The sequence below is a fragment of the Mesoplodon bidens genome (genome assembly GCF_964165515.1).
Source record: "Mesoplodon bidens genome assembly, contig: HAP1_SCAFFOLD_126, whole genome shotgun sequence".
In the NCBI taxonomy this organism is placed as follows: Eukaryota; Metazoa; Chordata; class Mammalia; order Artiodactyla; family Ziphiidae; genus Mesoplodon; species Mesoplodon bidens.
In genome coordinates, this window is record NW_027671928.1 from 314,372 (window position 1) to 341,065 (window position 26,694).

General features: G+C 46.7%; 1 protein-coding gene and 1 pseudogene across 2 annotated transcripts in view; one reads left to right on the plus strand and one right to left on the minus strand.

Annotated features, from left to right (window-relative positions):
- The window catches only part of LOC308610804 (centrosomal protein of 78 kDa-like), a 573,086-nt pseudogene that overhangs the window by 99,690 nt on the left and 446,702 nt on the right, over positions 1–26,694 (minus strand). The window lies entirely within an intron of this gene.
- Positions 14,891–26,694, plus strand: part of LOC308610810 (forkhead-associated domain-containing protein 1-like) — a 138,394-nt gene continuing 126,590 nt past the window's right edge. The window contains exon 1 of the mRNA XM_081259814.1: positions 14,891–15,306. Within this exon, the coding sequence (XP_081115940.1) occupies positions 15,214–15,306 (93 nt within the window). The 5' untranslated portion in view covers positions 14,891–15,213. The remainder of the gene's footprint in view (positions 15,307–26,694) is intronic.

Consider the following 26,694-nt stretch of genomic DNA (forward strand, 5'->3'; position numbering starts at 1 on the left):
CCCTCTGCTTATTTAGCTCACATCCCTCTTCTTTAAGATGAGAATAAAAATGGCACCTAGCTCGTAGCCTTCCCAATGGGAGCTTGTATACAAAACCCTTAGTACATAGGACCACTAAGCATACACGCTCTCCTACCATCATCATTATCCTCACTATTCTATTTAACTCACTGTCTTCCAAGATTTCCTTGGGCCCAGGTATTGTCAAGATTCTGGCTTCCTCCTTGCACTTGTGTGTTTTGTTTGTTTGTTTGTTTGTTTGTTTTTGCGGTACGCAGGCCTCTCACTGTTGTGGCCTCTCCCGCTGCGGAGCACAGGCTCCGGACGCGCAGGCTCAGCGGCCATGGCTCACGGGCCCAGCCGCTCTGCGGTATGTGGCATCTTCCCGGACCGGGGCATGAACCCGCGTCCCCTGCATCGGCAGGTGGACTCTCAACCACTGCGCCACCAGGGAAGACCGAGCTGTATACTTTCAAATGGTTAAGATGGTAAATGTTATGTTATGTATATTTTACCATAATTAAAAATTAAAAATGTTAATTATTTGGGGAAAAAATGCCGTTGGGGACTTTATAATGGATGGCTCTATCTGTTAGCACTGGACTTACCATTCAATCTCAATATCGTTAAAAACAGGATGACCAGACATTATGTGCTCACTGTGTGATGCAGGATGGATCACACAGTACCGCCTGTGAAGGCGACTGGACAACAAAAAGACTTTGATCTCCTCAGACCTCTAGATCTAACTATTTGTTTACAGGAAACATGGGGAAAAGAGGAACAAGTTAACTGAAACCAAGAAGAAGTGATCAGCCAAATCCAGTATGTGAATGTTCTACAGGACAAAAGACCCAGTTTCTACAACAAATCAGTGGCTGGGGGATAAAAAAGGTCAGGGGCGGGGTGTTGCTGTTACAGAATTAAAGACATTTCAGAGACATAACAACCAAGTGTAATGTGAGGACATTGTCTGGATCCTGATTCTAACAAACCAACAGTAAAAAAGATATCTCTGAGAGAATCAAGGAAATGTGAGCATGGACTGAATATTAGATGATATTCAGGAATGATAATAAGTATTTTTAGCTGTGATCATGTCAAGGCGGGGATAATGTAAAGGAAAAAATAGTCCTTTCATTTAGGATGTCTTTATGGGTGAAATGACACAACTTGCTTTAAATTAACCTAGAAAACAACTCAAAAAGGAAGAAAAAAGAATGAAAGAACACTGGGAAAATGTTGAAGCTGGATGATGAATACATGGAGTTAATCGCACTCTTCTCTAGTTTTGTGTGTGTTTCCAAAATCCCATAATAAAAAACAATTTTTATGTAGGCAATCTCAAAGGAACATACAGACACACAACACAAACAGAGTGAGCTACAACCAAAGCATAAGCAAATGAGGAAGCCATTTGCCTTTAGTAAGTGCAGGAAAAGGGAGATTAAGCCTTGGGCCTTGAAAAATGAGCTAACCAAGTCTAAGATGCCTGTATTAAGCTGGCACCCTCAAAGCTGCTCCACACCCTGGCAAGAGGAGGGCTTAAAAACTTTTTTTTTCTGGACTTTCAGAAAGGGGAGCCTATGAAAACCTGTAGTTTTCAATGTGGCTCTGGAGGGGAAAACTAATAATGGCCACAATACTGATGATGATGATGATCACCCTGAAGATTTGTAACCACGTGGGTCTGGGGCTCAAGTTTATACTCCATGTATTCAGTGGGAAAACTCCCAAGTTGAGGAAATAAATGTTAGTGTTCAGAGGTTATTAGCATCCCTGGCATCCAGCTGAAACAAACAAAAAAGACTTCCGAGAGCAAAGCAGCCAGGAATCAGACCCCTCAGGATTCCCACAGATTAAGTTCAATCAAGAATGAGATCACAGTCAAATTACTAAACATCCAAGCAATAAGTCAGTATGAGCCAGAGTAAGCAGACACAACAAACAAGACATTGAGACACCACCCCACTGCCACTCCCACCCAAAGATTTCAGATGTTGGAATTATCAGATAACAGATTCTAAAATCACTATGTGTTCAATATTTGTTTAAAGAAGGCTTTTAAAATGAGCAAGGAATGAGACTATCAAAAATGGCCAGGCATTTGTCCTCAGGAGTTTGTGGGAGCACAGGAGAGCTATTTGACCCCTGTACATTTGGCTCTTCCATTCTGGTGGGAAAAACAGATTTCTTTACAGAATCAAATTATGCTGGCAATAAAAATTCAAGTGCTTCCAGGAGCCCGAGAGGAAATATGATCAGTGCATTGGGCGGGCAGAACATAGGCTGTATCTAAAGAGGGAGCCTCTTCTCAGCCCCAGCAGACTGTTGATCTATATACAAGAAGAGAGTCCAGGTATTGCCAGATATTCCCATTTTCCCAAAAAAAGGCATAAATCCAGATGTCAATGATCTGTACATGTTGGCTACTGTGGTAGACATCTGGTTTTTGTCACCTAATAGCAATTGACCTCTCTTCTAAAATATTATGGTGTTATGATCCCCCTTTGGGGACAACACCTTTCTCCTAGTCTCAGTCCAGTTTCTCAGAGATGGTGTTGATTCCACCTCTGGCTGCAGGGCTGGGCATGTGGCTCAAGCTCAGCCAATCAGAGCAGTCTCCTGGGCCACAATAATTGGCTCAGGAATGGGCTTTTGACCCACCCAGAGAAAATGAGAAGCAGTGAGGCCATTGGGGGAAGCTTAAGAAAAAGACTCTTATCCTTCCCTATGGAATTCAAAGCTGAGAAGATGTAAGGGCTGGAGCTTCGGCTGCCTTTTTGTGACCATTATAGAGAGATTCTGTCTAAGGTTGGATCCACATGGTTCAAAGAATCCCTGAGAGCTGGAGAGAGGTCAAGGCCTCATGATATCATCTGAGCCTGAACCCAGAGGTTCCCTCTAGACTTTTCATTTTTGGTAACCAGTGAATTTGCATTCATGCTGAAGACAATTTGAATAGGTTTCTCTGTCACTCCACAGAAAGAGGCCTCTCCCTTCAGCAATTAATTAAAAGTCTTTTAACACGCTGGGAAAGCCAGACAAACATATCTGAGGGCTGACCATGGACCTTCAGTCTGCGGTCTCAGCACCTGGCCCCCCCTCTCCTTCTGTACTCTTGTCCCTAGCTTCTCTGATGACTCATCTTCTGGCCTCCATTCCCACTGCTCCTGCCTTGGACCATCCTCTTCTCTCCCTGCTCTGCCTCCGGAAATCCTACTCATCCTTCAGAACTCAAGTCAAATGGGTCCTTTTTTCTTAGTGCTTTTCCTGACAACCCCACCCTAAGCCCTACCCGAGGCAGAAGAAGATACCTCTCCCTCCATCCCCAGGCCCCTCTGACCCCCCAACCGATGAACACTCAGCCCTTCTGCTGAGGATCCTAATTACCCAGCCACGTTCCTGTCTCGCCTGCTTCTTGACCGTGATCCAAATTCAGACCCAGATTAGAAGGGATGATATTTGAGGCTTAAGTTTCAAAAAACAATCAGTTCTTAGGAGAAGTCAGAAAACATGGTGAAAGATGAGAATTTGGGTCAGGGATTCGAAAGAAAAGAACAGTTGTTCCGCGGAAAAGAGAGGGTCTATGTGGAGTGCAGTGAGGAAGGAGGAACCACTGGACATATTTAGACCAAACGAAATGATTCAGAGGAAACCTGAGAAGAAATGTCTAGAGAGGCATGAGATTGATCTGACTGTAAAGGAATACAAAAAATGTGTGACGGGAATGACCCAAAACAACAACGACAAAATGCCCAAAATAGGTGCACTGTTCACATGAGAAAAGAATGCGGACAGCAGCAAGACGCTGAGAAACCTCCAGAAAACAAGAGAGAAGGTGACAAAGGATGAGGTCATTTCAAACCAGATAAACTGGGAGACTTTCTATGGATTGAAAGGGGTTTTTCAAAAGCTAGGGCTCATGTTGGCTTGCCCCTGATGGAAACTCAGGGCACCGAGGCCTTCTGGAATTTTCTGTTCAACAGACAGACACAGGGAGGGTCCCAGGAGGCCAGGCAGTGGCTAGATGTACCAAAAGAACTACCATGGGTCAAAGGACAAAACAAACAAGGTGTCAGTTTATGAGCCACCCCAGGCAAGCACTGTCTCGCTTTTTACTTCTAAGGACCATGGGACCTTGTCCACAGTTCCCATGCCACCTACCCTGGGACCAAGTCTTTCTTCATGTGATAAAATACCTAAGCCGGAGAGTATCCAATCACAGCGGCCTTTAACCTTTGTTGGGGACATACCTGGTTGAGGCTCTGAGCCCTCTTCCCAGAAAAATACACACAGCCTCAGACACAACAAAGTTTCCTTCCCGTTGAAGCAGCTTATACCCGCCCTGGGGCCCATCTCTTGAACAATATTTCCTAAACTCATTCACTTAATCAAAAAAACATTCATTGAGTGCCAGCTACCTGGTACCTGCCAGGAACTGCTGCCAGGTACTGCTCCGGGCACCAAGGATACAGGGATCCTCGCCTCATGGAGTGGACCTTCCAGTTTGTATCTGAGCCCTCAGATGATCAGAATGTCTGGCGAAGCGGCCCGGGAATTCAGTGATTCTGACATGGGGCCAGAATTAGGACCTGTCGTCCCAAAGAGCCCCAGCTCAAACACCCCTTCTGTAAGGAGAGAGGGGAGGAGTGTATTGAAAGCATGTGCTCTAACTGGGAAGCTCATAGCCTGCTGAGGGAGTGTAGAGGGTGCCTGCACTTTGGAAAAATGTTTGGCAGAATCTCATAAAGCCGGATGTATGTGTGACCCAGAAATTCTACTCCTAGATATATACCCAAGAGATATGTGCACATGTGCATACCAAAAGGCATACACAACGGCCCCCAAATATCCCTGGTGTTCACACCTCTGTGTCCCCTCCCCTTGAGAGTAGGCAGGACTGTACCTTATTTCTAATCAGTAGATGCTGCAAAGGTGATGGGCATGTCATTTCTGTGATTATGTTACAGAAGATTGTAACTTCCATCTTGCCTGGAGACTCTCTCTATGGACTCTCACTGGCTTTGATGAAGCAAGCCACCTTATGGAGAGGCCCACATGGCAAGAAACAGTGCAAGATCTCCGGCTAACAGCCAGCAAGGCGGTGAGGCCCTCAGACTAACAACCCTCTGGGAACTGTATCCTGCCAACCACCACATGAACTGGAAAGAGGATCCTTCCCCAGCTGAGCCTCAGATGAGACCCCAGCCCTGGCCACCTCCCTCATTGCAGCCTGGGAGAGACCCTGAGCAGAGAACCCAGCTAAGCAGTGCCCGGATTCGTGACCCACAGAAACTGTGACATAAGTGTGTGTTTTTGGGATCCGTTAAGTTTGCCGTAATTTGTTCTGCAGGAATAGATAACAGAGTGTAATGCAATGCAGCAGTGAGAATGAATGAACCACAGCTACATCAGACAACGTGGTCGAACCTCACATAGTTGAGTGAAAGAAACCAGGCAGCAAATGGAATCTGTAAGATTCCATTTCCATGAAGTTCAAAACCAAGCAGAATTAATCTATGATTGGAAGTCAGACAAGCGGGAGGGGGTAACAAGAATGAGCACAGGGAGTCTTCTCGGAGGGGCGGGGGTGGGTGGTGATGTTCTGCTTCTTGTTCTGGGTTCTGGTTAGGGTGGGTGCATACACTTTGTGAAAATTCTTCAAGTGTACACTTATCAGTTGTGCTCTTTTCGAGATGTATATTATGTTTTGAAAACAAAACTTTACAAAAAAGAAAATATGCTGGAGTCCAACAGCTAGGGTTCGAATCTTGGACCTATCACTTACAAGATTTGTAACTGGGCAAGTTACTTGACTTTTCTGAGCCCGCTTCTGTGAAATGGGCTGGGCCAAGAATTAAATAAAACAGTGCATGGCATAGCGGCTGGTACCTAACAAGCCTCAGTAAATATTAGCTAGTTTGGTTAACCTCATTCATAGTGGTTCATTGTTAATCCCCCCCAAAAAAGTAGTGGAGGTTGATTTGCCTGGATGCCTGAAAGTCGAATATATGGAGTTGTCTTGCACATGCCACGCCACAGAGACCAGTTGGATTCTCAGAATCCCTCTAGCAGCGATCAGGGGAGCTCAGCCTGCCTCTGACACCAACACCCAGAAATGTCCCTGGGCAACAAGCAAGATGATATGCGAGTGTTCTGAGGTCAAGTTTGCTCTGGGTTGGGACTGAGACGATGCAAATCAAAGCTCTCCCCAGGATGGCTGTGATCGGGTTGAGATGGTGCTGTCCTCCCACATCATCAAGAAAGCAACAAAAACAAGCAAACAGACAGACAGCAACGCGGACATTCACAGAAGGAGTCTGTGGTACCGGGCACAGTTTACTACTTCACACATATTAACCCATTTGGTCTTTACAGTCAATGCTGTTATTACCTCCATTTTACAGGTGAGAGAAGTGAGGTACAGACAGAATAAAACAAACAAACAAACGAAACCAGGCCGATCAGAGGTGGGATCAGCACCCTTCATCTGCAGTTTTCAAACAGAACATACAGACTGACCTCCCTGGCGAAGCTTTTTTTCTGTTTTTTTGTTTGTTTGTTTTAGAGAGAGTGGTTTTTTGGTTTTGTTTTAATTTTTTAAATTAATTAATTAATTAATTTTTGGCTGTGTTGGGTCTTCGTTTCTGTGCGAGGGCTTTCTCCAGGTGTGGCAAGCGGGGGTCACTCTTCATCGCGGTGCACAGGCCTCTCACTATCGCGGCTTCTCTTGTTGCAGAGCACAAGCTCCAGACGTGCAGGCTCAGTAGCTGTGGCTCACGGGACTAGTTGCTCCGCAGCATGTGGGATCCTCCAAGACAAGGGCTCGAACCCACGTCCCCTGCATTGGCAGGCAGATTCTCAACGACTGTGCCACCAGGGAAGCCCCCTGGCAGATCTCTGATTTGCAAGAGATGAGCATCCCAACCAGCCTTGTCTCTATCTGAGAAAACACCTGGGTGACTTCTCATTTTCTGACAGGGGAAGGGGGTGAGCACGGCCACAGAAGGCCTCAGTGACCAGCTGTGATTTTGTGGTTTGAATTTATTTTTGTGAACCTGTGTGTGTGTGTGTTTGTGTGTATAAAAACCTGCATTTCCTTAGCCCATAGCGTCAGGTTATGAATGGACTGTGGAGCCTCCAATGGCCCTTTGCTCTCCCATCTGTCACCTACTCAACAGCTTAGCTACTTCCTGATCCTTGAGCACTCTTTCTCTCTTTTACTCTCCCTTTCTCCTGTTCCAGCTCTTTCCCTGGCTCTCTCTTACCCCTTAAAGGCTGGGCAAGCTCCCTACCTCTTCCAGGCAGGAGGCCAGCATTCATTTCTTGTTGGAATGCAGGGGACAACAAGCAGATCTGGGGAGGGGGCACAGTGGATGGGCTCTCCCAGTCAAGGACAGCCCAGGGAAGGTAACTGTGGCCGAATGAGGTTTTATGGGGCAGAGGTCCTGCAGGAAAGAAGCCCAGTGGGTGGCAGGAGAGGTCCCTGGCAAGCCCCAGCTACCCCCTCCTGACCTCAGCTCCCTCCCCCTCTTGCTGCAGGCACTGCCCAAACTTCAGGACAGCCGGAAGCCCAGATTGTTCAGGGCTGAGGGAAAGCAGGTGGTGAGCATGGGTGTCTCGTGGCTGTGACACCTGTCACCTGTGGTCCCCGGGGAAAATACCGTCTCATCACAGTCATCTAGATTCAAATCCTGTTCTGGCTGTGTCACCTTGGTCACATACCTCCATGTCTCTTGAGCCCTATTTTCCTGTTCAAGTGGGAGTGACGTGATAGAAATAACACCCGTCACGACACTTTTGAGCGCTTCTCTGCAGAGCTCCGAGGTCCAGGTGTTTCACACACACCTACTGCCCCAGGTTATGCTGAGGATTAAATGAGATGATCCACAGGAAGGACTGGGACAGAGCCCTGCGGGTGGAAAGCCCGGAGTTAACATCACTCGCTCCAGTATTAGGAGGACAGCTGGGAATGACAAAGCTGGGACCTGGACCCAGGCCTTTCAGACACCAGCATCCTGATGTTGATGGAGATACAGTACAGCCTTGGTAGCCACCCAGAGCTCAAGAAGATTGATTGATTACAGGCATCACCAAGGAGCCCATATAAGCTAGAAATCTCTTTTTTTTTTTTGGCCATGCCTTGTGGCTTGCAGGATCTTAATTTCCCCACCAGGGATTGAACCCGGGCCATGGCAGTGAAAGCACCAAGTCCGAACCAGTGGACCGCCAGGGAATTCCCCAGGTGCAGTATTTTGAACACCCCATCATCGCAAAGTACAACTCTCACTCAGCCCAGGACATGCTATGATAAAGCCATGAGTTATTGGGGTATTTTAGTTTCTGTTTTTGAAATTTAAGTGGAAGACATGGAACTGGGTTTTAAGACTTTCACACACCCTTTGAGATGACTGTGGCATCCTGTGGGGAGCGGCAGGATCCAATCAAGATTTGGCAATTTCTGCTCCAGTGAGCCTGAATGTCAGCTTTGTTCTCCGTTTAGTATTTCCTCATCGAGAGATGGACTAATGGCAACATAGGCTCTCCCAAGCCTATCAGGGGGCCAAGGGCGGCACCGGCTCCAGGCTGGCCTGGATGGGCTCTGCAGGGTCTGGCTGGCAATGAGCAGGGTTGCGTTCTGTGCTCATGTTGATGACACTGAAGACAAGCATGGAGATGGGCATGGGGCTGGCGAGGGCCAAGGCTACAGAAGCCTAGGTCCTGGGGTAAGGACAGTTCAGCTCAGCAGCTCAAGAGTAGGAGGCAAGGCTGTGGGCGGGTGGCAAGGGCTGCCCCTGTTCATTCACTCATTCATTCATTCAGGCACTGTTCTATGTACTGGTGACACAGCAGTGAACAAAAGAGAAAAAAAAAACCCTGCCCTCATGGAGCTTAAATTGGGGAGCAGGGGGGAGTTGGGAGTGGGGAGACTGACAACAAATAAGAGAAGGAAACTAAATAAATAGCATGTTAGAGGAGTGGTAAGATGAAGGGAAGAGCAATAGAGTGAGGTGTTTGTTTTGTTATTCATGTTTTTTGGGGGGGTGTCTTTCGTTTTGTTTTGTTTTTTTGGGTGGCATCATGGGGCTTGCAGGATCGACCAGGGATCGAACTGGGCAGTGAAAGCACCGAGTCCTAAACACTGGACCGCCAGGGAATTCCAAGACCCTTTTAAATAGGGTGATATTTGAGTAAAAATCTGAAGGAGCTGAAGGAGATCCCTGGGGGAAGTGCCTGGTAGGGAGAAGAAACAGTAACTGCAAAGGCCCTGAGGCAGAAATGTGCCTCGAGAGTTGAGCCTGACCCTCTCTGTTCCTCTGAAGTTACCACTCAGGGCCCCGGCCTCTGTGGTCACTCCTCATACATTCCTAAGGTCTTTCTGGTCGAAGGGAACTAACCCAGGCAGAACCTTCCAGGCTGACTGAGGGCCTGGAAGAGATTTCTAGGGACAAGTGCTGGGAGGGCTCTGCGATTCAACTGCAGGGTTGAAAAAGTCCTGAGGTTTTGCCAAGCTTTTAACAAATGCACAAGGAATTTGCAAGAATGCAACAAATTCATTCCTGGACCATGCTCCAGAGCTGCCTAATCAGAATCTCTGAGGTCTGTGCCAGGGAATGTGCATTTCTAAGAGCCTCTAGGCATGTGGGAGCATCTTTACCATATATTCCATCCCATATCGATTTCCATGATTTTTCTCTCTTATATCTTCTTCTAATTGACTAGAGTGGAGTCTGCCATCTTTCATCTTTCTCAGATGAATATTTTGAGTTTGTCTTGGGGCACCTTGTCCGTCATTTCCTGCCAGGGAAATGAGGCATTCTGTAGGTAGTCAGCAGGTCTGTTCTGCTCCCAGACAGAAGGGGCTGATCTGAAAAAGGTGACATGGGGTGAGGGGAGATAGTTGGCATTTGCATGTCTTCTCCACACGCTCCATCCCCCCAGCCCCGTGCCCATGGGGAGTGCGGGGGGGTTTCTTAAGGATCTGATCCAGGTCAACACTGGGGCCACTGTCTGACCTTATAGGGACTCAGGTGATGTTTGTAGAAGTAAAGAACACATGAATGAATAAACGCGAGTTTTGACAGGGAAGGACAGGAACAGTAAGGCTGTGGGCTTGTAAATACCCTTTTCCTAGCACGTGGGAGAATCTTCCATTCTTTCAGAAGTGTTCCTTCCACCCCACCCATCTCCCATCTCCACCCCCACCCCCAGAAGTGATGGTCCCCCCAGCTTACTCTGTTTTCTCCTCCACAACAGAGAGAACTAGAGATTCGGGTGGGACGGGGGGTACTAACCTCCAAGCTTCTCGTGGTTCAGCTCCATTACCCTCCCACGCCTGACCACCCCCTCCTCAACTCACCGAACCTAGAGCTAAGGTCAGTAGGAAGGATTCTTGAGTCTGCTCCTTCCCCGCTGTAAGACTTGGAGCTACTTCTGTGAACACTGAGCCTGTTTCTCCATCCTTGACACGGGGCTGGGGACCTCTAGAGGGCAGGTCGGGGAGGGCTCGCAGCGCTGCAGCGGGCTGTAATTGGCCGGGTGCTGCCAGCGCACCTCCCCCTCATCCTCGGGCGCCGCGCACGCCACGCCCCTCCCCAGCTCGGCCGTCAGAATGGCGTTGCCGTGGCGACGTTTGTAAAAAGGCCGGGCGGGCTCGCGGGCTGCGGGCCTTCGCCTAGAGACTCCGCGGGAGGGCGGCAGAGAGGAGGTCAGGGCTCTCGGCGGAGGACGAGGCGTGGGCTTCTTCCTCTGGCCAGGTGAGAGCGGCGCGCGAGGAGGCGGCGGGCGGAAACCTGGGCCGGAAGAGGCCAGCCCTGCGAGGTCAAGGGCGTTGGGGTAGGCAGGGGACCCGGCGCCAGCCGAGTCCGAACTCTCTGATCCAGGCTCGGGTCGCCAGGAGCACCCCAGAAAAGGTGCCCCAACACCAGCCATTCCTTCCTAAGTGCAGCCCCTACCTCGCCCCCCAAGGGAGGCGGCACGGGAGCTTTAAGCCTCTCCTGGGCACTAGCTCTTGGATGTCCTGTGGGTATAGCTGGGATTAAGAGAGGAACCCCTGTTTCCCCTGATTTATGGACAACACCCACCCAATGGTCAGAGACAGACACACACACACACCCGCCCCTTACCTGAACTCCCCTTCTTTAAGGAACTTTGAGGCCACTGTAAACCTCAAAAGAAAGTTTGCTCCTATAGCCCAATTCTGAGCCATCCAAAGTAGTCGGGGGAACGCAGATGACTGAAGCCCTTTTGCTCTTTCCTGTGGCTGGTGCTCCATGGCGCTGAGTAAGAACGAATTCACAGAGCTCCACACATTCAAATTACTTTGACAGTGTTTTCACGCAAGGAAGTGATGCACAGGGCAAAATGAAGGTGGAGAAATATTGTCCAATCCAAAAGCTAAAGAGATAGAATTTAGGTTTTCCAAGGAGTCATCTAAGCTAGATACTGACAGGAAAAATGAAAGGTAGTTACTATCAAAGCTTCCTAGCCAGCTGGCTGTACTGACTTGCTTTGAGGTGTCCTTTGTATTTTCATTCACTCAGCAAGTGTTTCCCAAGCACCTACTATGTGTCAGGTTCTGCCCCCCCGCCGCCCCCTGCCCTGGAGAAGGGGTAATGCACAGAACTGGCAGGAACTGCAAAGGGTCTGACATTTGACCCTGTTTGAAAGTTAGTAAGTAAGGCTGCCCAGCTTATAGTTCCTGGCAGAAGACAAGAGACTCCTGGGGCAGAAACAAAGAACTTGATTACTCACAGCACAGCTGACATAACAGGCAGCAGAGCTGCATATGCACATTGGTTCCTGTTGCCCTGAAAGTCCCTCGGGGTGGTGCAGAGCAGCCAGTGTGGATGCTGTGCGCACAGTGGGTCTGTGTCCCAGGTAAGGAACTCCAAACTCAGGAAACTGCAATCTTTGAAAGGGGCTGCTAGCAAACCTGCCCAACTTTTGCCCCAGAAGGAGCCGTTATCTTTATTAGAAACATTACCTCTATCCTCCCAGGCTGTTTGCCATACAAGCAGCCTCGGAAAGTGAGTGCAGGACAAAATCTTTCAATGCCTTTGCTCTGAAGATGGGTACAAACACAAAATACCCATGAAGAATCGCTTCTGAACAAACTGAACACAGTCCTGGTTTTCCAGGAACATATATGTTAGTGAAAGAGAAACCAACAGCAAGCATAACTAAAGAAAGGAACAAGAACATGTCAGAGAATGATAAGTACAAGGAAGGAAACACAGCAGGGGAAAACTAGCAGGGGAATAACATGACTGAGGGTGCCTTTAGCCAGAGTGGTCAGTCAGGTGGTTGCCCCGAGGGGGGACGTCTGAGCAGAGAGAAGACCCCAGCCTTGGGGACGTCTGGGGTGAGAGCTAAAAAACAAATATGCACATGATCCAAGTTTAAGTTTTAGATTAGTGGCGTTTCCTGTGGTTTTCCTGCAGAAGAGACATTTCTTGGAAGTTTCCATTTTAGCTTAATTAGACTTGAATGTGTTGCGTGCTAACATGGTCCTCTGCAATTGAAGATTAATAACTGAAGGCAGCAGAGCATGGTTCTTTGGGAAGAGGAAATGTCTTTTCCCCTGTATACATGACAGCGAACTTAATCAAATGTATTTCTCATTATATGAAAGCATCAATATTTGTGGGACATCCACAGGCCTCAAAGTTTACAAATATAAACTATCCTGCTTATTTTTATTTCTCTTACTCCCAGGTAGGGTCTCGTCTTCCTTTCAGAGGATAGAATGCTGGTTTCAAGGACTTTCTTTTATTACATGTGCCAAGTGTCAGCAGACAGTGCAATTCCCCCACCCCTACTCTGCCCCACCAGCAGCAATGGAGGTTTGTACACTGGTTACATGCAAAGGCCCAGAGTTGTCACACACTTACTATTGTGTGACCTTAACTTCTCTGAGTCTCAGTTTCCTCATTTGTAAAGCGGGACAATACTGACACCTGCCTCGCAGGGTGGTTCTGAGGATGAAAAGAGGCCATGTGTGTAAAAGGATAGCCCAGTGCCTGGCACTTAGTAGGGATTCAGTGATGGAATGATGATGGAGATGTTGATGGAAAGCAGAGCCAGACCGGAGACCCTCTACGGTCAGACCTAGATGATTTTTGTTTTTATCCACAGTCTAACAACTTCACACTTCAGTGACCTTTCAGTTGAAAAGAGACTTTGGGGACTTTCCTGGTGGCTCAGCGGTTAAGAATCCGCCTGCCAATGCAGGGGACACGGGTTCGAGCCCTGGTCCAGGAAGATCCCACATGCCTCGGAGCAACTAAGCCAGTGCACCAGAACTACTGAGCCTGCACTCTAGAGCCTGCGAGCCACAACTAGGGCCCGTGTGCCGCAACTACTGAGCCCACGTGCTCCAACTACTGAAGCCTGCACACCTAGAGCCCATGCTCCACAACAGGAGAAGCCACCACAATGAGAAGCCTGCGCACTGTGAGGAAGAGTAGCCTCCTCTCGCCGCAACTAGAGAAAGCCCACATGCAGCAACGAAGATCCAACACAGCCAAAAAAAAAAAAAGGAAAAAAAAGAAAAGAGACTATCTTTGACATGGCACTGAGATGGATCAGAATTCAAATATCATGTGAATTATCATCAACATCTTGGAACCAGCTGAAGTCACTGACATTTTTATGTTTTAAAACACATGTATATATGGGCTTCCCTGGTGGCACAGTGGTTGAGAGTCTGCCTGCCGATGCAGGGGACACAGGTTCGTGCCCCGGTCTGGGAGGATCCCACATGCCGCGGAGCGGATGGGCCCGTGAGCCGTGGCCTCTGAGCCTGTGCATCCGGAGCCTGTGCTCCGCAACGGGATAGGCCACAACAGTGAGAGGCCCGCGTACCGCAAAAAAAAAATAAAATAAAAATAATAAATAAATAAAAATAAAAAAAATAAAAAACATGTATAGGGCTTCCCTGGTGACGCAGTGGTTGAGAATCTGCCTTCTAATACAGTGGACATGGGTTCGAGCCCTGGTCTGGGAAGATCCCATGTGCCGCGGAGCAACTAGGCCCGTGAGCCACAACTACTGAGCCTGCGCATCTGGAGCCTGTGCTCCACAACATGAGAGGCCGCGATAGTGAGAGGCCCATGCACCGTGATGAAGAGTGGCCCCCGCTTGCCACAACTAGAGAAAGCCCTCGCACAGAAACGAAGACCCAACACAGCCAAAAATAAATAAATAAAATTTAAAAACATGTATAGGGTTTACTTTGAAATGCATTAAAATATAAAATGTATAGATGGGTAGATATGTGATAAAGCAAATAGAACAAAATGTTGATTGTAGAATCTGGGTGGTGGTTCTATAGAAGTTCACCATCCACTTCTTTCAACTTTTCTGTGTGTTTGACATTTTCATAATAAAATGCCAGCAAAAGATACGTACAGAGTCTTGACCGTACAGCCAAGCTATAATCTTGATATTTTGTCTTTGGAAATCATTTTTTTTTCAACCTAAATATATGAAGGAATGCGGTGACTTAAAAAGAAAGTATCTTCTAATGCCCATTTCCTTGATGACTGACTCTTCCACACTTTAAGAAGCTCCGTAGAAGTTGGAGTTTCTTGAGTCAAAGTTCAGAAGCCCAAGATTAATAACAGTCACAATCACAGTAGGACAAATTGGTATTTAGTGTAGCAATCACCATTCTAGATGCTTCACATTTAATCCTCACAAAACTCTTTGCGATACAGAGTATCATTAGCCCCATTTTACAGATGAGGAAACAGAGGCATAGAGAGAGAATAAGTAACTCACTCAGAGTCACAGAGCTAGTAAGTGGTGGGTTAGTAACACTGAGTATTTGATTCTGTCAGATAACTAACCCCAAACTAAGCTTAATGAGAGGTGGAGAGCGGTTATCAGTGGAATTCAGATTTGTTTGGGTTTTTCTTTTTTGCTATTGCTTATTTGTGCTCTGAGTTACATAAAGGATGTCCTCTTGTGATCAGAAGCAAGCTCATCTATGCCGGCTATCACTGTTAAAAGGACAGTCTTAAAAATGTGCGGAATTATCATTGTGATCATTGTTAAATCCAGCTATCCACTCCTACCTCTGCTGACTTCTCCTGTGGACATTATGGTGTATTCCATTCATTCTAAATATGACATTGAATAATTAGAGGACTGTATTTTTCTAACAAAATTGTTTTCTGAAAACCTTTTATAGGGAAAGCAGAGAATATGAAAGCCTATCTAAAGAGTGCAGAAGGCTATTTTGTCCTGAATAAAAGCACTACGATTGGAAGGCATGAAAATTCAGACCTTGTTTTAGAGGTAAGACCTCTTCCTAGCCAGTCCCCGACCCTCCCTACCCCTCACACCACCAAAAGTCCTTACTGTTCTGTGGACTCCAGTCTCTTGTAAAGCACAGCCTCTGGCTAACAGTCCCAGCCTTCCTCGGTGTGCCACCAATAACCATTCCCCGCATGTGCTGGGTCTCCCTGGCACATGTGGTAAGAATGAGCACAGTGCAAAGTGCGATGGGCCCTGTGTCCTTTGCTGACTGTGTCTGCAGTGTCCCACCCTGATGGCGCGGTTTGGAAGGTGGGCTTAGAGCTGATGCTTGACCTTCACCTGCTCCGCGTCTGGCAGCCACGGCCACCTGAAGTGCCCAGCTTGAGCAATGGCCTCTCGCCCTTTCCAGAGCTTCTGGAGACTATGGGCCCCTCGGAGCCCTCCCCCGCCCCCGTACCTCCAAGTAGTAAATCAGGGTAAGCCCTGGGCATGGCCTCAGCGCTCTCTCACTTCATTTCATTCCATTCTCTGAATTAGCTGTGGCTTGGTCCACAGTCCCAGCTCATTGACAGCCAAGGAAGTTGGAAGAAATTGTAAGTAAGGAATTATAAAAACAGTGGCTTTGAGCCTTTTAACATTTTGAAAGGGATTAAAATATTGAAGCAGAAAGAGAAATGCAATGGAATCCCTTTAGGACTGTGAAAGGCAGACCACTCTCAGACTTCATTCAACAGATTTTTTTCAACTTTATTTTGACATAATTATAGATGCACAAATAGTAGAGGGAATGGCACGAAGCATGTGTGGAGTCCTGTGCCATTTTACCACGTGTGGATTTGGGTGTGGCCCTCAGGATATAGGAGTATTCCATTATCAGAGATGTCCCTTGTGATGCTCCTTTTATAGTCACAATTCCTCCTCCCACCATCGTCCCCACGCTCCGAAAACCACTAATCTGTTCTCCGTCTCTATAATTTTCATCATGTATGTATGACCTTTGTGATTGATTTTTTTTTTTTAGTCAGTGTAGTGCCCTTGACATCCATTTAGGTTATTAGCTTGTTCTTTTATTGCTGAGTAATAGTCCACGGTATGGACATATCACCTATGTTTAACCATTCACTTTTTGAAGGACATTTTGTTTCCATTTGGGGCTATTACAAATAAATGTACTATAAACATTTGTGTACAGGTTTTTGTGTGAGCATAAGTTTTTATTTCTCTGTGATAAATGCTCAGGAGTATGATTGCATGGATTAACATATGTGTTTATATATATTCGGTTTGTAAAGAAACTGCCAGACTTATCCAGCATGGCTGTACCATTTTTCATTTCCACCAGCAATGTATGAGACACATCCTCACCAGCAATTAGCATAAACACTGTTTTTCATTTTAGCTGTTTTAGTAAGTGTGTAGTGGTATCTCATCATAGTCTTAACTTGCATTTTCCAAATCGATAGTGATGTTAAATGTCTTTTCATGTATGTGTTTGCCTTCTGCATATCCTCTTCAGTGAAATATCTCTTCATATCTTTTAAGTGTCTCTAATGGAATTGTTTAGTTTTTTACCATTGAGTTTTGAGAATTCTTTATGTATTTTAGATATGAGTCCCTTGTCAGATAGATGGTTTGCAAATATTTTCTCCCATCCGTAGCTTGTCTTCTCATTCTCTTAGCAGAGTATTTCACAGAGCAAAAGCTTTAACTCTTGATGAAGTCCAGGTAGTTATTTTTTCTTTTATAGATCATGCTTTTAGTGTCATGTCTAAGAACATGCCACAAGGTCCCTGACCCTGAGGATTTTCTCTTATGTTTTCTTCTAAGTGTTTTATAGTTTTATTTTTAAATCTTTGAACCATTTTGGGTTCACTGTCGTTTATGATGTGAGATTTAGGTCAAAGTTCATTTTTCTTGCATGTGGATATTTAGTTGTTCCAGAACCATTTGTTGAAAAGACTATCCTTTCTCCATTGAATTGCTTTTGCAAGTTTGTCAAAAATAATCTGGCCATACTTTCTATGGGGGCTACTTCTTAGTTCCCTATTATGTTTCATGGATCTATTTGTCATAATGGATCTACCATTATGAGATAGCCTTGATTACTGTCGCTATGTAAGTCTTAAATCAGGTAGTGTGATTCCTCCCACTTTTCTTTAAAGAATTTTTTAAACTATTCTAGTTCCTTTGCCTTTCCATTTACATTTTAGTGTAAGCCTGTCTGTATACACAAAATATCATGCTGTAATTTTGATTGGAATTGTGTTTTATCCTATATATCAATGTGAGAATAATTGATATACTCCTATATTGTCCTCCAATTCATGAACATGGTATATTTCTCCATTTATTCAGTGTCTCTCATGAGTGTTTTGTAGTTTTCAGCATACGAGTCCTGAACATGTTTTGTTAGATTTACACTTAAGTATGTCTCTCTTTTTTTTTTTGAGTGATTGTAAATGGTATTATATTTTTAATTTTGGTGTCCACATGTTCATTGACAGTATATAGAAATACAGTTGATTTTTGTATGCTTCTTGGGATCTTGCAACCTTAACTGCACTTTCTTATATAAGGGCTTTTGTAGATTTCTTGGGATTTTATACATAAACAATCATGTCATCTGCAAATAAGAACAATTTTATTTCTTCTTTCAGAAAAGGAGATCTGAATGCTTTTAATCTTCTTTTGCTTGCTTTATTTCCCTGGTTAAGACTTCCAGGACTCTGCTGAACAAGAGCAGTGTATAAATCCTTATATTCGCTTGTTCCTGACCTTAGGGGAAAGCAGTTACTCTTTCACCATTAAGTAGGAGGTTAGCTGTAGGGTACATGTTCTTACCAAGTGAGAAATTTCCCCCTTTATTCCTAGTTTTCTGAGAATGTTTATTGTAAACACAACAGATTTAAAGATAACTCCATGAACCTCCCCGTGAGATTCTCCTCCATGATATGGTCTCCCTTCAAGGACACAGAACATCTGTTCAGTGTGCAAAGTGGGAGGAAAAAGAAGAAGAAGAAGAACTGTAGTTTCTTCTTTATCCTAACAAGGCATAGATTTGGGGTCGTTTTATTTCCTGTCTGGCTAAAGTAGTGACAGAGATCTCTGTTTTGAACCGGACTATGATATTAGAAAACTGTAGTAATTTTTAAAAGCACAGGCTTTGGAGATAGACAGACCTGGGTTTGAATCTCATTAGGCTACTTTGTGGCTGAGTGACTTCAACCAAATTACTTAATCACTCTGAGCTCCTTTTCCCTGTCTGTAAACCTCTAACCTCACAGGGTTATTCTGAGGATTAAGTGAGAAATGCATATAAAGAGCCTGGCATGTGGTGCTCAGTGAATGTCACAATGATCATTATTATGGTCTCCTAAAACAGAGACTGAGAAGAATCCTCAGAGGTGCACAGGGTTGAGATGAGGATCCACTGACATTAATAAGCCATTTGGAAAAGGGAACTAATGAGTACAGTTATTAACTAGACAGAAATTTGCATTCATTGTACATAAATAATTGACTGCTTACTGCTCCTCGGACTTAGCTTAAGAAATACGTCACTAGGCTTCCCTGGTGGCGAAGTGGTTGAGAGTCCACCTGCCGATACAAGGGACACGGGTTCGTGCCCCGGTCCGCGAATATCCCACATGCCGGGGAGCAGCTGGGCCCATGAGCCATGGCCGCTGAGCCAGCGTGTCCAGAGCCTGAGCTCCGCAACGGGAGAGGCCACAACAGTGAGAGGCCCGTGTACCGCAAAAAAAAAAAAAAAAAAAAAAAAAATTTCAGGGATTTATATTACTAAAAATCATCCTTGCAATTACCAGAGGTTACATCTAGCAAATAAAAAAGATTGTTTTATTTGCCTGGATCAATCCTAAAGAATAGGCAGTCATGCTTCTAAAGATTTCTACTCATCAGCAAGGTTGACATGTTGTTTTGACTATTGGTATCGTAGTATTTCGACATCATTTACTCTTTCCGATAATGGAAGGTAGTTACATGCTTCTTGTTTTTAAAAATTGGGAGAAAGGAAAATATAAGGAAGAAAATAAAAGTCACTTGTAATCATTTGGCTCAGGGAAAAATCAATATTGATATTTGCAGGGTTTTACCCTCCAGACTTTTTTCTATATCCTGTAAGGAGTTTGGTTGCGTAAGGCAGTAGGAAGCCTGTTTATAGCCAGGCTAGTGAGAACTGTTTATAGTCAACAGTGATAACTGTTGCTATCACTATTTCATTGCATAGTATTTACCCAGAGCCTCAGCACCAAGCCAAGTCTAGGGGTACAGTGATGTCAGAACTGGACATGGTCCCTGCCATCAGGAAGCTGCCAGGAGAGAGAGAAATAAGTCAAATGATCCCACAAAGGTGTGACTAATTCCATTCCAACATTGGGGCTGTAAAGGAAAGGAATATGGAAGACAAGGAGGACTTAACTAGACAAAAGGAGAAGGGAATGGCATGTGCAAAGGCCCTGGGGTGGAAGAGCATATTGTGAACCCAAGGGACTGAGAGAAAACCAGGGCGTCCAGAAGTCAGAGTGGGAAGGAGGAGGGCTAAGGGACAAGTCGGCCTCCTTCATGTCACCATAAGGGTTTTGATCTTTATCTGAAAGCAGTGGGAAGAAGGCTTGAAGGATTGTAAACAAGGGGGAGACCTGCCAGTGAACATCCCGGCTGCTGTGTGCAGACGAGCCATCAGGAGCTCTATTCACAATCTCCCCTCTCCCATTTTACACGGCTCAAAAGCCTCAGCCTTGCTCATTTCACAGCTAAACCTTGCAAGTTATAATTTATATGATTTGATGTGCCTTGTAAACTGTATTTTTTAGAGTTGGATATGGCTGTTATTTAAACTCTGCTGAGAAAGGGACTCAGTTCTTCCAGAATGAAGAAACACCAAAGCCAGTGGTTTTTGGATTTTCCGCATGTTTAAGAGTGGTTGTTCAACATGAACTCCTAGGCATTCTGACCCAGTGGGTTTGGGGTAAGGCCCAGGAATCTTCACATTTGTATGCTCCCCAGGTTCAGGTGGGGGGAATGGAGTCCCTGGAGTTGGTTCCAGGACCACACTTTGAGAACCCCACCATCAGTGCTCCCTCCCTCTCCCTTCTTGATCAGCAGAGCTCCTGCTTTTGTGTGTGTGTGTGTGTGTGTGTGTGTGTGTGTGTGTGTGTGTATTCTTTCAATAAACTTTGTTTTGAGGAAAAGAGAAGCGAAGGGTAAACAATGAAGGGCTGACTGACCCTACCCCCTCCCCAGGGACTCCCCCAGTCCCACCCTGGGGAAGTCCCAGGATCCCTAGAAGACTGAGCTCTAGGACAGCCCAAGTCAGTACAGGGCTGCAGCTAGGAAGGTGGAGATGGAAGAGAAAAAGAAAGAACAGACATGACAGGGGGATGAAATGCTGGTGTCCACACCTCACCCTCGGTGGTCAGTGTCCTGCCAGGCATCTCCTTTCTCATGGGTTTAGCCATCTCTCCAGCCTGTGTCAGCCCTTCTCGCGTGGGATCTGAGGGTCATGAAGCCAGACTGATCTCATACACATACCCCAGATCCCATCCAGCCGGATGACTCTCGTCCCTTTTCCTGGCCCCTGTCAGTTCTGGGCTGCCTCTCAGGAAAGAACCAGAGCCTACACCATAATCTTGTTTATTATTATTAAACAAGGCTGCTGGGATTCTCCTATTATTTGCATAATTTCACGGACATGCAGGTATGTCTGCTCTGTCAAAGGACACACACAGCTGTAGCTCTGATGGGCATGGCCAAATTTCCCACCAGAGGTTTCCGGATGTGGTGTCCTGCCAGCAGTGGACGCCCGTCTCCCACTCCCTCCCCAGCCTAGGGTGCTGACCCCCCATTGGATCTTCACTGATCTACGGGGTGAAGTATGGTACCTGTGTCATTTTAATTCACATTTCTCTTATTCTAAGCGAACACCTGCATTTTGAGACAGAAGGTGACAGGTGGACTCTCTGTGGGGAAATCCACGGAATGAAACAGGCCTGGGAGGGTGCACTTGCTGGCTCCCCATCTGCATCGCGCTTGTCCTCCTGCCTGGGTCGTGCTCCCATCCTCCCCCCTCACCCCCACCTCACCCCTGGCTTCTCCCCAAGTGCTCCTTGCTCTGGTGGTTCACCTGTTAGCTCTCACCAGTCCTCAGGGAATGTTTTGTCCCCTGTTTGGGAACTGGCGGCTGATTTCATTGGTCAGTACCCAGCACAGCAATTGATGGGACTAGTTTCTCACCAGCAGATGGAGGGCTTCCAAGAGGAAAAAGTTCAGAGGAAAGGGCTAGATCGTGATCTCATTTTTCTTTTTTTTTTTATTGTGGTAAGATATGCATAACATAAAATTTACCATCTTAACCAGTTTTATTAAGTGTGCAGTTCAGTGGCATTAAATATATTCACACTGTTGTGCAGCCATCACCCCCATCCATCTCCAGAACTCTTTGAATCTTGCAGAACTGAAACTGCACCCATGAAACAACAACTCCCCTTGTCCCCCCATCCCAGCCCCCAGCAACCACCGTTCTGCTTTCTGTCTCTATGACCTTGGCTACTCTGGGTATCTCATATAAGTAGAATCATAACAGTATTTGTCTTTTCATGACTGGCTTCTTTCACTGAGTATAATATCCTTTCACTGAGTATAATGTCCATGTTCATCCATGCTGTAGCATGTGTCCGAATTTCCTTCCTTTTTTAAGGCTGAATAATATTCCATTGTGTGGATTCACCACATTTTGTTTATTCATTCATCTACTGATGGACACTTGGGTTGTTTCCACCTTTTGGCTGTTGCAAACAATGCTATGAACATGGGTGTATAAATATCTCTTCAAGGCCCTGCTTTCAGTTCTTTGGGATATATACCCAAAAGTAGACTTGCTGGATCATATGATAATTTTATTTTTAATTGTTTGAGGAACTGCCATGCTGTTTTCCATAGTGGCTGCACCAAGTTACATTCTCACAACAGGGCACAAGGGTTCCACTTTCCCTGCGTCCTCACCAACACTTGTGATTTCCCTTTTTTTTTATAGTAGCCATTCTGATGGATGTGAGATGAAAGAAAGATCATAATCTTTTGAATAGCATACATAATACAAACAGCTACAGCATACATTTATGGACTACTTACTGCATCTCACATGGCTTTATACATCATCTATGTATGTTCTGTATATATATTTATAGAATTATATCCACAAAACAAATCCTGTGCGGGTGAGAACTACTATTATCATTATTATCCTCATTTGATGACATGGACATGGGACTCAGAAAGGTTAAGGAACTGGCCCAAATCACACAGCTAGTCGGGGGAGGTGGGGCTGAGTTTCAGACTGAGCTGACTCAAGCTTCTAAAAACAGAAGCTTCACTTTTTGAGTGTAAATTTAGCTTTGGGAACATCTAATATCTAAATTGGAAATTCTCAGTTAACTGAGATAACAAGATAATTGACTAAGCTAGGGAAATTCCACCCTGTGGAATGGAGAATGGGGGTTGTCAGTGAAATGTGAGATCAATGTTCTCCTCATCCTCATTCATGCAACAGACTGAGGTGGTGCCATCTAGGGGGGGATTTGGGTAAAGAGGAACCGTTGACCTGGTGCTTTCCCAGGAAGAGGAGCATTGGGGCTGTTAAGTGGGGGCCCAGCAAGAAACACCACTTATCTCTCCAATACAGCCAGAGTAAGTTCTCTGCTTATAAGGACTGGTGGAGTTCAATTAGTCCCACCTGGATAACCCAGGATAGTCTCCCACTTTTTAAAAAATTTTTAAAAAGTTTTTGGCTGGGTTTGGTCTTCGTTGCTGAGCACAGGCTTTCTCTAGTTGCAGCGAGCGAGGGTTACTCTTTGTTGCGGTGCATGGGCTTCTCATTGCAGTGGCTTCTCTTGTGGAGCACGGGCTCTAGGCACGCGGATTCAGTAGTTGTGGCACGTGGGCTCAGTAGTTGTGGCTCGTGGGCTCTGGAGCGCAGGCTCGGTAGTTGTGGCACACGGGCTTCGTTGCTCCATGGCATGTGGGATCTTCCCGGACCAGGGCTCGAACCCGTGTCTCTTGCATTGGCAGGTGGATTCTTAACCACTGAAACACCAGGGAAGTCCTTAGTCTCCCTCTTTTAAGAGCACTGATTAGTAACCTTGACATCATCACAGTCCCTTTGGCCACCTCATGGAGCATATTCCCAGGTTCTGAGGATCAGGGCATGGGCATCTTTGGGAGACCATTCTGCCCACCACGTTAATACTACCACCTGACTGGACCGTTGCTTTGGGACTGGTCTGAGAGCTTTCTGGAAGAATCAGTAGGATCAATGCCACAGGCCATGGAGAAAGATGGCTGGATGAGCTGGCAGGTGATAATCCCGTTACCAAGAGGGCAGGAAGCAGGACTGGTTGAGTGAGCACCTCAACATCCCGGAAGCAGCCAGGCAGTTTGGGGCCTGGAGATGAACCAGGGGTTGGAAATACACACCTGCGAATCGAGGGGGTGGCACAGTGGCCCCAGCCCATGGACAGAGTGCAGAGGAAACGGACATCTGAGGGGAGAGGAGCCCGGCGTGGAGACCTGGAAGCAGTCAGAGAGGTGAGGGAGCCAGAGAGCTGCTGCCAGGCTGAGGGTATTCATCACAGAGACAGCTTGCTTTGTGCCAGGTACTGTTCTGGGCACTCTCGAGTGTATTAACTCATTTCATCCTTAGGAGGTTAATGTTGTTTGCCCCACTTTACAGATGAGGGCGTTGAGGCACAGATAGGCTGAGTATCCTGCCTGAGGTCACAGAGGGAGGCTGGGGCACTGGGCACCACGCTCGGGCAGTCTGATTTCAGGACCAGCCTCTCCTGAGGCCTTGCCGGTCCACAGGGCTCTCCCGGGGAGACCGGGGAGGAAGGATCCAGCTGACGGGGAAGCAGAGAAGCTTCTTCTTTCCTTCCAATCCCAGACCCGTCGTCTCACCAGCGCCTGGCCGTTTCCTCATATCCTTATTCTTTTGAAAACCCCATTTTTTTTTCTTACTATTTCTGCACTACATCCCTTTCTGGAGGCAGTGGGGGGATGGGGCTGGGAATGGGATAGCCTAGAACCAAAAGGTTAAAAGAAATAGATAAAACACACACACACACACACACACAGACACACACACACAAGTTAATTTCAAAAATGTTATCCCACTCCTTTGAACATGTCACCAAGCAGTACCTTTTGTCAATCCTACGAAGCCCAGCTTATCAAACTCATTTTTGCTGCTCAGGGAGCAACCAAAGAGAAGCAAAGAACCATGCCCCAGGCTGCACAGCTGGAAGGTAGCAGAGGTGGGACTTGAACTCAAGGCTTTCTAACTCCAGAGCCCATCCTCTTGCTCATAACAGAGAACATTTCCCATTTGCCCTATGTTCTCTTCTAAGTGCTTTTGTATGTATTATATCATTTATAGGTCACCAGTAACTTATAAGATGGTCCTTTTGTTACCTTACAGATGAGGAAGCTGAGGTATCACTTGCCCAAGGTCACCCTGCTAGGAAGTAGGAGAGCTGGACTCGAGCCCAGTCTAATAACCACCACGTTGCCCTGCTCCCCCAACCCCTGAACCACCAGGCCACGTGCCTCTCTCTGACAACTGTGTCACATGTCACAGGGAGGCCGAGAGCCCGAGGGCCTCCGAGGGCAATGGCAGTGGGTTGAGGACCCAGCGGGAGAGGACCCTCTTGAAGCCATTTGACAATAAAGGAAAGGAAGGGGGAAGGGGCGGTGTTTCCAGGCCGAGGGGGTGGTGAGCACGTTCACAGGTTAGACGGAAGTTACACTGTCAAGGTGAGGATGCAGAAGAGGAGATGGTTGAGGAGAGGGACCAGACCAGGGTGGGATGAAGGCAGGACCACCCGGAGGCCCTTGGCAGCTAAGAGAAGCCTTGAAGGTCCCACCTAAGAGCTTCTCCAAGCCTGGGAAGTCCAGGTCCTGGCAGGGAGCTGAAGGCACATTCACAGGGGTGTGGAGTGATGGAGGGGAGTTTCCTGAAGGGACTCCATAGGGAGTGGGCAGGGCTCAGAGAAACCACAAAGGATAGTGCAGGGCCCAGAGCTAGTATGAGTGAGGACTGTTCCCACCCCCAGAGCTGAGGGGTGAGGGGCAGGGGCATTTCCTGGGACCCGAAGACCCCGAGAGCTGGGTAGAGTCCTCTGAGGGAAGCTGTGTGGCCCCAGAGAATGGAAGCCAGGGGAGTAAGTACCCCAAGCTCTCTCCTCCCTGCTCTGATCTCTAACCCCCCCCATTGGCCAAACCCAACCAGAAACCAGACACAAGGAGCCCATCAGCCCATGGATGTAGCCGCACAGGTGGGCCTGCTGGGCAGAGGGCGCCGTGTAAAGGGATGGAGGAGGGTTGGGAGAAGCAGACGGAGGATGCAGGCAGGTGCAGGAGGTGAAGACCTAGGAGGCTGTTGTCAAAGTAGAATGAAAAGCCTGAGAGCAGGGACCTGCTGGCTGTGGGGCCCAAAGGGCACTGGGCCAGCCTCAGGACAGAAGTGTGAGGGTGGCAGGAGGGTTTGGGGGCCGGGATGGACTTGAAGGAGCTGGTGAGCTTGAGCAGGGCCCAGGCTGGTTGAGCATAGGGCATTACCCCTAGGGAGCAAACAGGGAGCAAAGGCTACGTGACTCAAGGAGAGGATGAGACAGAGGATAAGGAAGGCCGGGAGTGGGAGGTTATGGTCTGAGATGGGGCTTCCCAGTGCCAGGTGATGCAAGGTTGAAACCTAGCTCCAAAGGACGGTTCCAGGTACACGTCGAACCTCAGCGACAATGTCAGTGAACCTCAGGGCAATGTCATAACTAAGTCAGCTTCCCGAGGAGGCTTCCTTAAAGCACAGGGGTCATCAGAGCAGATGGTCATTGTTAATAGAAGTTGAAACGTCTCAATATTTTATGGACTCACTATATACTTTTTAAAGACATTTTCAATGCAGGAGCCTTAAAAAATGCACTTGTTTTGTATATTAGGTCCTGCCTGTCTCCTCTCTCATTATTAAATCACTCTCTACTCTGAAAATCACAGGGTACAAATCAAAGGTACAAGTTTTGGAATTAGACTTGGGTTCAAACCCTGACATTGCCCTGGGCCAGCATCCTGATGTTGAGTGAGTCCCTTCATCTTAGCCATTTTTTAAATCGTGGTAAAATACCTATAAAGTTTACCGTCTTAACCACTTTTAAGTGTACAGATCAGTAGTTGTAAGTTATTCACATTGTTGTGCAACCAGCCTCAGAATTTTTCATCTTGCAAAACTGAAACTGTACCCATTAAACAACAATTCCCCATTTCCCCTTCCCCAGCTCCTGGCAACCCCCGTTCTATTTTGTTTCTATGAGCTTGACTACTTTATGTACCTCACATAGTGGAATCATACAAAATTTGCTTTTT